General features: G+C 48.4%; 1 protein-coding gene across 1 annotated transcript in view; it reads right to left on the bottom strand.

Moving 5' to 3' along the window:
• The window catches only part of HS3ST2 (heparan sulfate-glucosamine 3-sulfotransferase 2), a 105,234-nt gene extending 95,797 nt beyond the window's left edge, over nt 1-9,437 (bottom strand). Inside the window, exon 1 of the mRNA XM_012464718.2 lies at nt 8,510-9,437. Coding sequence (XP_012320141.1) covers nt 8,510-8,988 — 479 coding nt within the window. The 5' untranslated portion in view covers nt 8,989-9,437. The remainder of the gene's footprint in view (nt 1-8,509) is intronic.
• Nucleotides 9,438-12,818: the final 3,381 nt, after the last annotated feature.

Genomic DNA, 12,818 nt, shown 5'->3' with positions numbered 1-12,818 from the left:
TGAGAATAATGAAGAAACTCATTGTAACCCTGTGAGTTTACATTGTCTTTTAAATGCCCACCACACCCTTTATTCAGAGAACCTGGCTGTTGGGAAGGCTACACTCCCTTGTAAATATTGCAGGTCAAACTCTCCTCTAGTGCTCATGTTTGTTCTGAGTTTTCTTTTGGTTCATCTCTCCCAATCACTAACACATTAAAGGAACCTGAAAAGCTAGAAACAGTCTCACCCTGTCACCCAGGCTGGAGTGCAGTGGTGCGATCATAGCTTATTGCAGCCTCAAATTCCTGGGCTCAAGTGATCCTCCCATGTCAGCCTCCCAAGTAGCTGGAATTACAAGTGCACGCCACCATGCCTGGCTAATTTTGTTTTTCTTTTTTAGCGATGCAATCTCCCTGTGTTGCCGAGGCTGGTCTGAAACTCCTGGTCTGAAGCAATTCCCTAGCGTTGCCCTCAAAGTGCTGGGACTACACCTGTGAGCCACCACACCCAGCCCATCATTGGATTTACTTAAGCTGAGTTTTCAGCAAACTCCAGCAATATTTCCCATAACGTCAGTTGTGTGCCTCATCTTAGGTGCTACATAGACCTACTAAATACCACCGAATCACACAGATACATGTATCATCTCTCCCTCTTCACTTTCATTCCTTCTGATTACATCAAGAAGAAATGTCTCACATTGATATTGATGTTTATTTAACTGCTCTTACTAGTGTCCCCTGGTATCCTCTTTTAAGCAAAGATGGAAAACACTGCAGGCTTGGAACATTCCAGCCACACTAGAGAGAAAAAATTCAATAACACTGTTTTGTTTTCAATCTAACTTATTTTTATGATCACTTTCTAATTATGGCAAGTGTTGCTGGTTTCCATTTAGGGTGGCTTTAAAATAAAGTTGCTTTTAAACAATATTTATTTTAACTATACTTGCACAGTATATGTTAGATTTGCAGATCCATAGCATATCTTTAGAAGACACATAAAAACAGGTATCTATGGTTGCTTCTGGGAAGAGGAACTTCTTGGCTGAAAGACGAGGTAGAAATGAAGGGATTAATTTTTTCTGAATACCCTTTGTCACTTTTGAATTGCACTATATAAATATCTGGGTTTTTTTTCTTTTCTTTTCTTTTCTGAGATGGAGTCTTGCTCTGTTGCTCAGGCTAGAGTGCAGTGGCACAATCCCAGCTCACTGGTTCAATCTCCCCCTCACAGGTTCAAGAAATTCTCCTGCCTCAGCCTCCCAAGTAGCTGGGACTACAGGCACGCACCACCATGCCTGGTTAATTTTTGTATTTTTAGTAGAGATGGGGTTTTACCATGTTGGCCAGGCTGATCTCAAACTCCTGACCTTAGGTGATCTGCCCACCTGAGCCTCCTAAAGTGCTAGGATTACAGGCATGAGCCACAGCACCCAGCTGAATATCTTGCCTATTCTAAAATATACACACTGAAGGGAAAAACGTTCTTTGTGAAAATTTTTAATTTTTAAATGGGTTAGCTTAAGCAAAAAAAATCAAGAAGGTCAGACAGGATGGCTCATACCTGTAATCCCAGCACCAGCACTTTGGTAGGTCAAGGCAAGAGGTTTGCTTGAGTCTAGGAGCTTGAAAACAGCCTGGGCAGCAAAACAAGACCCCATCTCTACAAAGGATTTTAAAAATTAACCAGATGTGTTGGTGCACACCTAGAGTCCTAGCTACTTGGGAGGCTGAGGTGGGAGGATCACTTGAGCCTGGGAGGTTGAGGCTGCAGTGAGCCTTGATTATGCCACTGTACCCCAGCCTGGGTGACAGAATGAGTCTCAAAAAAAAATTAAGAAAATAATAGTGGAAGTCATGCCAGGCTTTGGCAAATGTCATGAAGGTGGCACAAGAATGTCTGAAATCTGAAAAAAATTCTCCCTCCCAAATAACTTAACCACCATTTGAAAGGCAGCTTGAGAGGTCCTTGAGCCTCCACCTAGAGCAGACACACCTGGCTTTCTCACATGGGGAGTGTTCATGATGGTTGGTGGCCATGGGCACTGAGGTAGAATCATTGTCAGCTCCTCTGATTTGAAAAGCTTAGGAAGATACACCTAGTGGACCCATGCCCAGGAAATCCACATGATGCTTGGGCTCCAGATCACCCGACCCAAATCTCTGTCTCATGTGCCCTGGAAGAACATGCTTAATAATAACTCCCCTGTCCTCTGTCCTCACCCTGTCCCCTTATCCCACTGAGAAAGCTGCTGGGAGCACAGCATTGAACCAACAGCCCAGCAATGTAGCTTGACAGACAGCAATTACCTCGGAAGCACAAAGTCATTTCCCCTCCTGGGTGGCTTTTCCTCACCTCGCCAAGCTGCTTGTGAACTTCACAGTGCTTCAGCCCAGCCCTGCAGCCCATTAGGAGAACAAAGTGGCAGCCGAGCCAGCCTATGGCAGCCTGGCACCGAGCCTGGCCAATGGAAAGCATTTGACAAATGAATGGATTAACCTGCATCAGAGTTAGCTCCAGTGGAGACAGTGAGTCCCACAGGTTTAGGTTGCTTGCATGGCCTGTCAGCCCCTATAAGGCTGATTCACCACCCCTCAAAGCCCCGCCCCCCATCACCTGCCCTGATGGACAGGTAGAGATGACCTCCCCCCAAGTCTTCCAGCAGATCCAATCAATAGGGAGCTGTGTGCTCCCACCTCCCTCCCCACTCGCCCTGTCACTCAATCATTTAGGAATGATTCATAGAGGTCTAACCAAAGGGAAGGAAGTTATTCTGCAGCTCTGCACACCAGATACACAGAACATTACCAAAGCATGCAGGTAATAGCACCTTTTGGACATTGACTCTGCTTCAAATCTGTTAGGGCCCTTTGGATGTGTCTCCAGATGTGTGCGAGGTACAGCGAGTGCCTCTGTACAGCAGGCCATGAAGGGCATGCCCACCATCGCATCTTATCTCCTGTGAAGCCCCACACCTTCCCTAATTTCAGGATAGTTGCTTTCAGGGAGATGGCATGAGTAACACTCAAAAACATAAAATGGATTCAGCTCCTGGACCAATCAGAAGAGAGCCCTGCTGGCTACAGAGATGAAGCAGGGTCTAGTTGCTGGCTCTTTGGAAGGTTCAGAGGGTCCAGGTTAGGCTGGGGAAGCCAGGTCTCCCAGGGAGAGGTCATTTCAGGAATCAGTATGGAAACATCAGACACCATCAATCATAAGATACTTGTGACTTTCAGAGATGTTAAACATGCTTCTTAGAATCTCTAAGTCCTATTTTCACATGTACAAATCCAAAGCAGCCTTAACAAGGCATGTGGCTGGAAAGTACTGCGGCTGTCAGCATCTTCTCCACCTAAATGCTCCCATGCCAAGTGATATGGCTTGACTGTGTCCCCACCCAAATCTCATCTTGAGTTGTAGCTCCCATAATTCCCACACGTTGTGAGAGGGACCAGGTGGGAGATAATTGAATCATTGTGGTTTCCCCCATACTGTTCTCATGGTGGTGAATAAGTCTCACGAAATCTCCTGGTTTTTTAAAGGGGTTTCCCCTTTTGCTTGGCTCTCATTTCTCTCTTGCCTGCTGCCACGTAAGACATGCCTTTCACCTTCTGCCATGATTGTAAGGCCTCTTCAGCCACATGGAACCGTGAGTCTACTAAACCTCTTTTTCTTTATAAATTACCCAGCCTCGGGTATGTCTTTACCAGCAGTGTGAAAATGAATTAATAGACCAAGGCTTTGGGGTAAGCCCATTCTTCATTGCAAACTCTTGCTAGTCCTTCTCAGCTCCAAGGGGAAGGGAAACTAGCTCTTCAAAAAACTTCCTTGAGCAATGACAGTTCTCCTTGCCCATTCTGAATGTTCCTCCATGCCTGACAAGAACTGTACATGTGCTGGCACTAACTATTATATCTCCAGCATGCTGCAAGGCTGACAGAGTGCTGCAAGACAAATGGGGGGGTTATGGACTCAATGGTTTCATTTAATCAGAGTGTGTGATGTCCGCCTGGACCAAGGCAGGGAATTTCTGTATAAAGGCCTAAGTCTGCATAGATGCTGCAATTGTGCATGCAGGTGTACGTGTGGGGGTGTGCACGCACATTCATCTGTGTGCACACCCAATGAGCACAGATGTCTGTTTCATGTGTTGATCAATTTGTTAAAAGATGATAAAACTGTCTGCATTAACTACTTCATGCAGGAGGCCCCTTACCTTCTGCCTTTGATTTTATTTTTTTCTAAGGTTTGCATTTCCAGAGTTGGGCTTTGCAATTAGAATATAATTTCTTGATGAAAATGTACTGGATAATGTGATAGTTCTTATTCTCTTTCTTACTTAGACTGTTGCCTCTGGGGCAAATACACTGTTGCCTTCTTTGCTTGCACCATCCCAAGAACATCATCGATGCTGAACAAATAAATAACCAGAGTTGTGAAGTGAAGTCTAAAATTTATAGAACAGGCTCATCTATCAAAATTTGGACACCAGAACACAGAGTCAATTATCACATATTAACTTGCTCTTGTTGGCATTTCAATGCATTTAGAAAAGATTCACTTCCTCCACACACACATTCACCTGCCATACCGAAACACTAGCAAAAGAGAGCTTCAGACATAACTCAGCTTTCCCTGTGGCTCTAAAAACTACTACACACAGCAAAGCTTACATCTCTTTATAATAGATGACCCTGAAGAGTCTACTTCACACCCAAACTTTCTTAGAATGGAGGACATCCTAAATGTAATCTTAGATTTGGGAAAGAATTTTTACATAGATTGTCTTAATTGATTTTTGTAAGATTGCAAAGCAGTTCAGGCATCATTCCCATTTCACAGGTGAGCAAGCTGACATACAGATATGTGAACTGACTTTTTGTTAACATGAAAGGAGGGAAGGAAAGAAGTCAAGAAGGAAGGAAGAAAGAGAGGAAGGAAGGGAGGAGGAGGGAGGAAGGAAGGAAGGGAGGGAGGGAGGGAGGGAGAGAGGGGAAAGTATGGAACTATCTTTATAGCAATTGATTAATTCCTCAGCCCCATTTAGTAACAGCAGCAGGATCAGAAACTAATATTTTTAATACTAATGGAACTAGTAGTGATAACAGGAGTGTGGCAGTAATTGGTAGCAGTAACAGTAGTAACATTACTGCCTTATCTTTATATATCATGGAATTTTCCAGGGCAATTTCACATACGGTTTTGCATTTATTCTTCACAACAAGCTTCTTGGATAGTTACTACAGGTCCCATTATATGATGAGGAAGCTGAGACTTGGGAGAATCATCTTTCTTCAAGTCACACAGCACCTAGGTGACTACCTCTGGTCTTCTGACGGTGGGTCCTGTCCTCGTTCCCTCATCAGTCTGGTGTTGCTTTGCCCACCTGTCCAGGCAACTAGGAGATCTCACCATGCAGCTCTTATCTCGGGGAGGAAATGTCGGCAGGGGTAACCCAGGCCAGATACGTAGGTGAGGTAAGCATCAGAGATGAAATTGCAGAAAGACAGCAAATTGGAAAGAACCCACTGTGGAAGGCTGAGCTCTCCAGTGGTGGCCTGAACTGGACTGGTTCCCAAGAAGGGGATCAGGCTGAGGACAAGAAGGTGCAGACTCTGTCTGCTGGTCTCTCCAGATGATGGCGTATCTCTGGCTATATCACTCAGCCTTCAGCTTTATCTCCATTCACCCACAGAAAGAAGCCCCTCCTTTGGGTTAAGGGTAAAACTTTTGTTTTTCTACTATCTGGATTTCAGCCTCTTGACCAGGAAGTTATCACCAGGGGCTTTGATGTGGGCAGATCGTACTGAGATCCACACTGCCTGCAACTCTGCATCTCCCCATTGGGAAAGCACAGTCCACTCCAATGGGTGTGAGGGTTCTTTGGCCATGTCTTCCCAGTGGACACTGGCTTTATGATGGCAAGCTGTGAACCGACAAGGCAGTGGACAGAGAGGGGAACATCCTATCACCCACTGTACATGGCTCATGGAATTCAGGAAGAAAGTGAAGACATGGGTTTTAAAGGATGCCAGAAATCCCCATGATTTCTGCAATTAATGCATATGACTTGGCCATAATAAAGAGAAATATACAGAAATGTTCTTTACATACAGAAAGATGTTCTGGAGATTACCGAAACAGCGCCCAAGTAGGGTAGTATAACCTTGCACAGAAATGGCAATCCACAAGCTAAACACTTGACTCGGGGTGTGGATTTATAACTGAAAGAAGCCCAAACCACACAGCCCTTTCCTGACACTGGAGGCTCCCAGCCTTCCAGGTCAAGCAATTGTGACTAGGGAGAGGGCAATTATGACCAGACCTCTAGGATAATATTTTAGAAATATAAAATGGGGAAAGGTGGTAGAGGGGGAGAGGAGAGAGAAGCGGAGCTGTCAGCATGCTTGATGTTAAATAAAACCTACCAAGACTCAGCTGAGAATTTTAGCAGAATCCAAATGTGCTAAAAAAAAAAAAAAAAAAAAAAAAAAAAAAGGCATGGCTCCCATCTCTAAGGTTCACAGCTAAGCTGGCTTAGAATCACACATGCCAAGGTTAAAAATAAAAAGCAGCCATCCCTGAATGACATGGGCTCTGGGATGGAAGCCTGAGTTATGTTGTTTAGTGGTGGAAGGAAGAGAGAGGAGGAAAACGAGTCTGGGTTGAGGGTATAGGTATTTACTGGAGGCCACACTATCTAAAAGCCAAATGCTCAGAATTTTGCTGCTTTGCACTTAAAAGGCACTTCACATTGGCAAAAGGTTTCATAATGATCTTCGGAATTTCCATCGAGGAAATGCTGGCCTGCATTCGAATGCAGTCATGGCTGACCCACTCAGGGCTCTGCTGGTCAATGTGTTTGCCTCCCCCATCCCGGGGTCTGGTTCAGACAGTGTCCACACACACCTAGACGGGATGCCCATGAGTCACAGCTTGCAAAGCACAGTGAGCTATCAGCATTGGCACAAAGCCAGATCTGCCACTCTGTGCCATCCTACCCTATTAACCAGCATAATGGTGCTGGGGCCACCCACAGGCTCGCTAGTCCCTGCTGGGCTGCAATGGGGATAGACTATGTGTCTGTCTGCTATGGGCGCTGCATGACCCATTCCTTGTCCCCACAACTACAACCATTGTGGGCCAGGAGTAACCTGCAAAGGTGCTAAATTAGGCCTGTGGTCCCCCCATTTTTGGTAAATCCAGGGCCCTCTATTATAAGTGCAGGGGGTCCTCTTTCTAATGAAGTTGTTCCTTGTCCAATATGCATATGACCTCTACTGCCTAAAACCGTAGATAAAAATAGCAGATTTAGCCTCAGCTACTCTGTCAGCTACCATGTTACCCCTCCCCTATGCAGATGTTTCTAGAAAGTCTTCAAAGGGTCAGATGAACGGTGAGAATTCTGTGACCTATGTGTTAACAGGGAACCCAGACATTACATCACCCACATGTGGGCCAGTCCTACACTTCAGCACCATACAGAGCTGGGGAGGCAGACTGGCATTGAGGAGTGGACCTGCCACCTTACAGAAGCTTTGGTCTGTGCCTTGACACCTCCAGTGGGGATTATTCTCCTCCTTGGCATGCATGGGAAGCATAGACAGTCTATGCATAACTGGCCGCCCCTAGGACCCTGGCCAGACTTCACTCACAGTGTCCACCTTCAAACTCCACATCTTGGCTGCTGGTTTAGAAGCATCATTTAACATGAAGTGTCTCTTTTACACCTTTAAGGCAGTTTAGAAAAGCCTTGGAAGGTACACGGGACAAGGACTGTCTTCTGCCCATTGGGATGGATGAGAAAAGAGAGGCTGAGAGAGTTTAAGAAACTTGCTCAAGCTTAAGTGACAGAGCCAAGACTCGAATCCAAGGCTCTTTCCACTATTCCAAGACCACTAACCCAGGGTCAGAGCTACTGGGCGGGGGGGAGGGCGGAGGGGGGGGGAGACTCAGCCCGGTGACAGCAGCAAATACCTGGGTTTGAGATTGAGACTCCCTAAGGCACCTTTCTTACCAGAGACCTCTGGGGATGTGCTCTCATTTGACCTGAACTATGGGGACCTTTCCCAAACAGACCCTTGCAGCAAGCGGTTCTGAACTGACTCCCTTTTCTCAGGGTCCTTCAGGTGTTGGGGACCAGCAAAGACCTAAAGAGGGTCAGGATGGGGCGGCGTTCAGGAAGCACACGTCTTTGCCTGTTCCTTCCTTGGGAACCCCAAGGGCTGGTCACAGAGGGAGCCTGCCCTCCAACTGGCACTTAGGTTTGACGGGAGATCTCCTTTCTTTTCCAGCGACTCTAGCGACAACAGGGAACGCCCTTTGTAGTTCCAGAAACTGCCCGTCTAGATAATCACTGGGAAGTTCTGGGTAAATCCTGCTAGAGTCTCCCATAGCCCCACGTGTCAACCTGAACCCATAAAACGAGTTGGGTTAAAAGATAAAGGAAACACAAGAGACAGACGGCTCTCCCGATGGAAGCGATCAGAGACTCGGCGCACGGAGTGGAGCTCCCGATCCTTACCTGTACCAGTCCAGCCCACGGCCGTAGTTCCTGTCGAAGAAGTGGGGCTCCGTGCCCAAGGCCCGCACGTCCGGGTGCACGCGGATAAACTCCAGCACGGCCCGGGTGCCCCCCTTCTTCACGCCCACAATGAGGGCTTGGGGCAGCCGCTTGGTACCCAGCTTGGGTGAGCCGGAGTGGTTGGAACCGGAGAGACGAGGGGCGGGCACAGTGGGAGCGCTGGGAGCGCTGGGCTCGCTGGGCGTCGGCCGGGAGGGATCACAGGGGCGGGACTTCTGGAGAAGTTTCTGGCCGCCCGCGCTGGGGCCGCGGAGGCAGCGAGGCGCGCCCAGGAGGCGGCTCCGACCTAGGTCGTCGCAGCAGCACAGGAAGCTGTAACACAGGTAAGTGCAGGAGAGCGAGAGCGTGAAGGCGAAGAGCAGCCTGCGCGCCCTCCGCGGCTGAGGTGGCCCCGCGCGGCCCAGGACCCTATAGGCCATGGCTCCATGGACCCGCGCCGGGGGTCATGGTTTCCGAGGGGGCACCGGCGGCGGAGCTGCTGTAGCCCTGCGGTCGCCTAGAGGGCTCGCGTGGCTCTGCCCGGGCCGCGCGGGTCGGACGTTGGGGGCACCGTCTTCTCCAGGCGCTGCTGGCCGGGGTGCGCACGGTGCCCCAGGATCCCGGGGGCAGCGGCTCCTCGGGGAACAGGCGGTTGCATTTCCAGCATCTCGTGGTCCTAGGCGATGGGGCTCCGGGCAGCCGGGCGGCTCGGGCGCTCCCTGGCTCTTACGTGCGCCGGGTTCTGAGCGCGCCCAGCGCCCGAAGCCCCATTCCTGATCCTCGGAGGGCCGCGCACCAAACGCTCGGCGGCGGCGTGGCTGTGCGGGCTGGCGGGTGGACCGGACGGTGGCGCTGGCGCGGGCCGTGATCTGGCTCCTCGGGAAATGCCGAGCGGAGTGCGCTGCCGGCTCTATTTAAGGAGTCGCCTGACGTCAGCCGCGCGGGTCCCCCGAGCCCGCGCCGCGCCCGGGGACCTGGCCCGCCCCCTGCGCCCCCACTCTCTTACCCCTCCCAGAAACACAGCACGCGGGCCCTCCCCACGCAGGCCACTCCCTACGGAGCCCCAGGCCAGGTTGGGGCGGTGAAGAGAAGGTGTCACGGCATGGTACTCCTCCGGGAGGCTGGACACCCCCACCACGCGGGCCTCTCGACACCCAGGGGCAGGAACCCAGGTCGAGATCGCGCCGACATCCAGACCAGACAGACCCAGACGCAGACGCAGGCACCCTACCCTGGTGCGCGGTCCCACCACCCTGACCCGTACACGCACGCACAGGCACAGAAGCACACTCGCCCTAGCCCAGACACACCCCCACATCCACGCGGGGCGGGGAGGAGAAGTCCGCTAACCTGGACCCAGATACACCGACAGGAACATTCCCCCCGCCCTCGACATCTCGCCAAATGCACACACACAGCCCGGAATCGCTCACCGAGCGCACACACGCCCGCCCGGGACTGGGACACGCGCTGTAGACGGCATGGGTGGAGGAGCCGAGCGTGAGTGAGATTCCGTGACTATTCACCGAGCTTCTTAGCCCCCCCGCACGCTGACTCACACCCCAGAGGCTCGCTCTGTCTCACACCTATGAGGCACTCTCGCACCCCAGCCCATTGTCATCCCCCCTATTCCCGGGCCTGGCCGGAGAGCGAGCCCCGGAGCCGCAGACTCCGCGCCAGGAAGGTTCCTTTCTTAGCTGCCGCCGCCTAGCGGTAGACTGCTCCCCTGGGAGCTGTCCAGGGTACTAGAGGGTCCCTGAGGGCTGAATTCTGAGGGCTTCCTGAAGCAGAGACACTAGGAGGAGGAAACAGAATACAAAGAGAACGTATCCAGGAGCAATTCCACTTCGAATGATTGATTCCTAAGTGAATGCCCACAGGACAGTTCTCGGTGACCATGCCCAGAACAGGCTTGAGTGACCATCTCCAGTACTTCCCTGAGGGACCACACTAGTACTTTGGATCAGAACCCTGCATCAGAACAGGCCTAAATAGCCATGGCCAATAGCACAGCTGAGAGCTGAGTTGTCCTTCAACAGCAATGCCAATCCCAAGTCACCACGTTCGGGTGTTCACAAAGTGAGTCCCCCCCACCCCCACCCTGCCAAAGAATGTCTAGATGACCACCATCACCCCCACCCCAATCAGGTTATAACTGACTTCCTTCCTCAGGGCATAAACTGATCATTAGGTTCTGTGAACCTTAGCCTAAACCAGAAAATATTTTGTCTCCAAACCAGTCCCATCCCTAGAAACCTTAAACTAATTCTACTGCGGATAATAATAATAGCTACCAACTTTGTATCAAGCACCTGGCATGCGTTAACTGATTAAATATTCATTCGCAACCTATGAAGTTGTTACCACTATCCCCACATCACTTTGCTTTCTTAATTCTAATAGTAGCTAGCGTTTATTGAGTGTTTGTTTTGTGCCAGTTATCACTAATCACTTGACGTGCACTACCTCATTTATCTTTGGAGATAGGCATTATTGTAATTCCTAATTTACAGGCAGTGAAAAGAAGGTTTAACAAACATCCACGCAGTAACTGGCAGAGCTGGGATTAAACCCGGGCTATCTGACTCCAAGATTCAAGCTCTTAGTTACAGCACTTTGCAGCTTCCTAATTTCCTTTGGCCATTACTCATTTAATTCCATCCTAGGCTCCTCTCCCAGATGTGAGCTAATTTGTCCATGTCTCTTCCAAAATTTTGCACCTGGGACTGCATAAGGAATTTCAGATATAGATTGAAAAGTTCAACAGCACTCTCACCTCTCTTTTGTAAATTCTGTTTCTAGTAATACCACCTAAGACTCCATTATCTTTTCTTGTAGCTATATCATACTGCTGACATCTCAAACCTGCAGCCAAGTAACATCTCTAAATGTTTCTTACAAGTGCTGCTGATTAAGGCACAGCCACCCCATACTGTGCTTGTACAGTGGGCCTTTTTGGACCCAATATGTAGGTCCTTATAGATTTGACTTGATTACATTTCATCTTGTCTCATCAGTTCACTGCTCCAGTTTTTTTTTCAAATGTCTATTTGAAGTCAAATCATGAGGTAGCTTTCATTTATTCAAAAAGAAAAAGTAGCTTTACCCTTTATTCCAGGTGTACTTTGGGCAAATGGACCCCTTCTGAGCCTCAGCTTCCTCAGCTGTAAAATGGAAAGCTATGATTCACCTTAAAAGCCTCTCAAAGTTTAGATGTTGTGTAATTCTATGATTCCATTATCCAAATCTTTATACCTCATTCTAATTGTTAATAAAAATGTCAAAACAAATGTGCTGAAAGAACTTCTTCTTCTCCTCCTCCTCCTCCTCCTCCTTCTTCTTCTTCTTCTACTTCTTCTTCCTCTTCTTCTTCTTCTTCCCCTTCTTGGTGGGGGGAAGTGTCCCAGTCTGTTGACCACAATGGAATGCAGTAGTGCAATCATAGCTCATGCTGCAGCCTCCACCTCCTGGGCTCAAGGGATCCTCCTGCCTAAGCCTCCTGAGTAGCTAGGACTACAGGCATGTGCCATCACATCTAGCTCATTTTTTAATTTTTTGTAGAGATGAAGTCTCACTTTGTTGTCCAGGCTGGTCTTGAACTCATGGACTCAAGTGATCCTCCTGCCTCAGCCTCCCAAAGTGCTAGAATTACAGACTTGAGCCACCATGCCTGGCCTGAAATGAGCTCTTATATATACTTTGAACAATGATTCATATAATGAACCTGCTATTTCTGTATTCCATTGTTAAAATTAAAAGGTTAAATGTGGAGTAAACTGCTATGATGAGTACTTTTTTCCTTAGAAAATAAAATATGAATATAATGATTTCTCATAATTCTGTGCTTGGCTCAATTTTTAAATAATTTTTAATCTTTGAATTCATAAACTGTGATATCCCTGGGTACTCACACATATCAGATCCAGGAAGATTTTTCTCTTCACATTTCCAATCAGAGTAATGACTGACTTGGATAGAATTTTTTAGGAAGTGAAACAGTGGACATACCTGCTCATCTCCCATATCTTTATCTTTTACAGTAGCACACATGATTCTGCTTTGGGGGTCTCAGGAGGGATTGTGTTGTGTTGTGTAGTTTGTCAATTAACACTCACTTAAGCAAGGTATATGCTTATTTTTGTATCCATGAAAATCCAGATGAGGGTGATCCAGGGCTTGTATGGAAGCTCCAAAGTGTTTGGGACCCAGGTTCCCTCTATCTTGTTACTCTACCATGAGTTTCCTCCATTCTAAAGTCACCACATTGTCT

The sequence above is a fragment of the Aotus nancymaae genome, unplaced genomic scaffold, assembly GCF_030222135.1.
Source record: "Aotus nancymaae isolate 86718 unplaced genomic scaffold, 86718_ANA_hifiasm-v0.15.2.pri h1tg000049l, whole genome shotgun sequence".
NCBI lineage: Eukaryota > Metazoa > Chordata > Mammalia > Primates > Aotidae > Aotus > Aotus nancymaae.
Note: the sequence above shows the minus strand (reverse complement) of the source record. Positions and strands in the feature narration are given on the sequence as shown.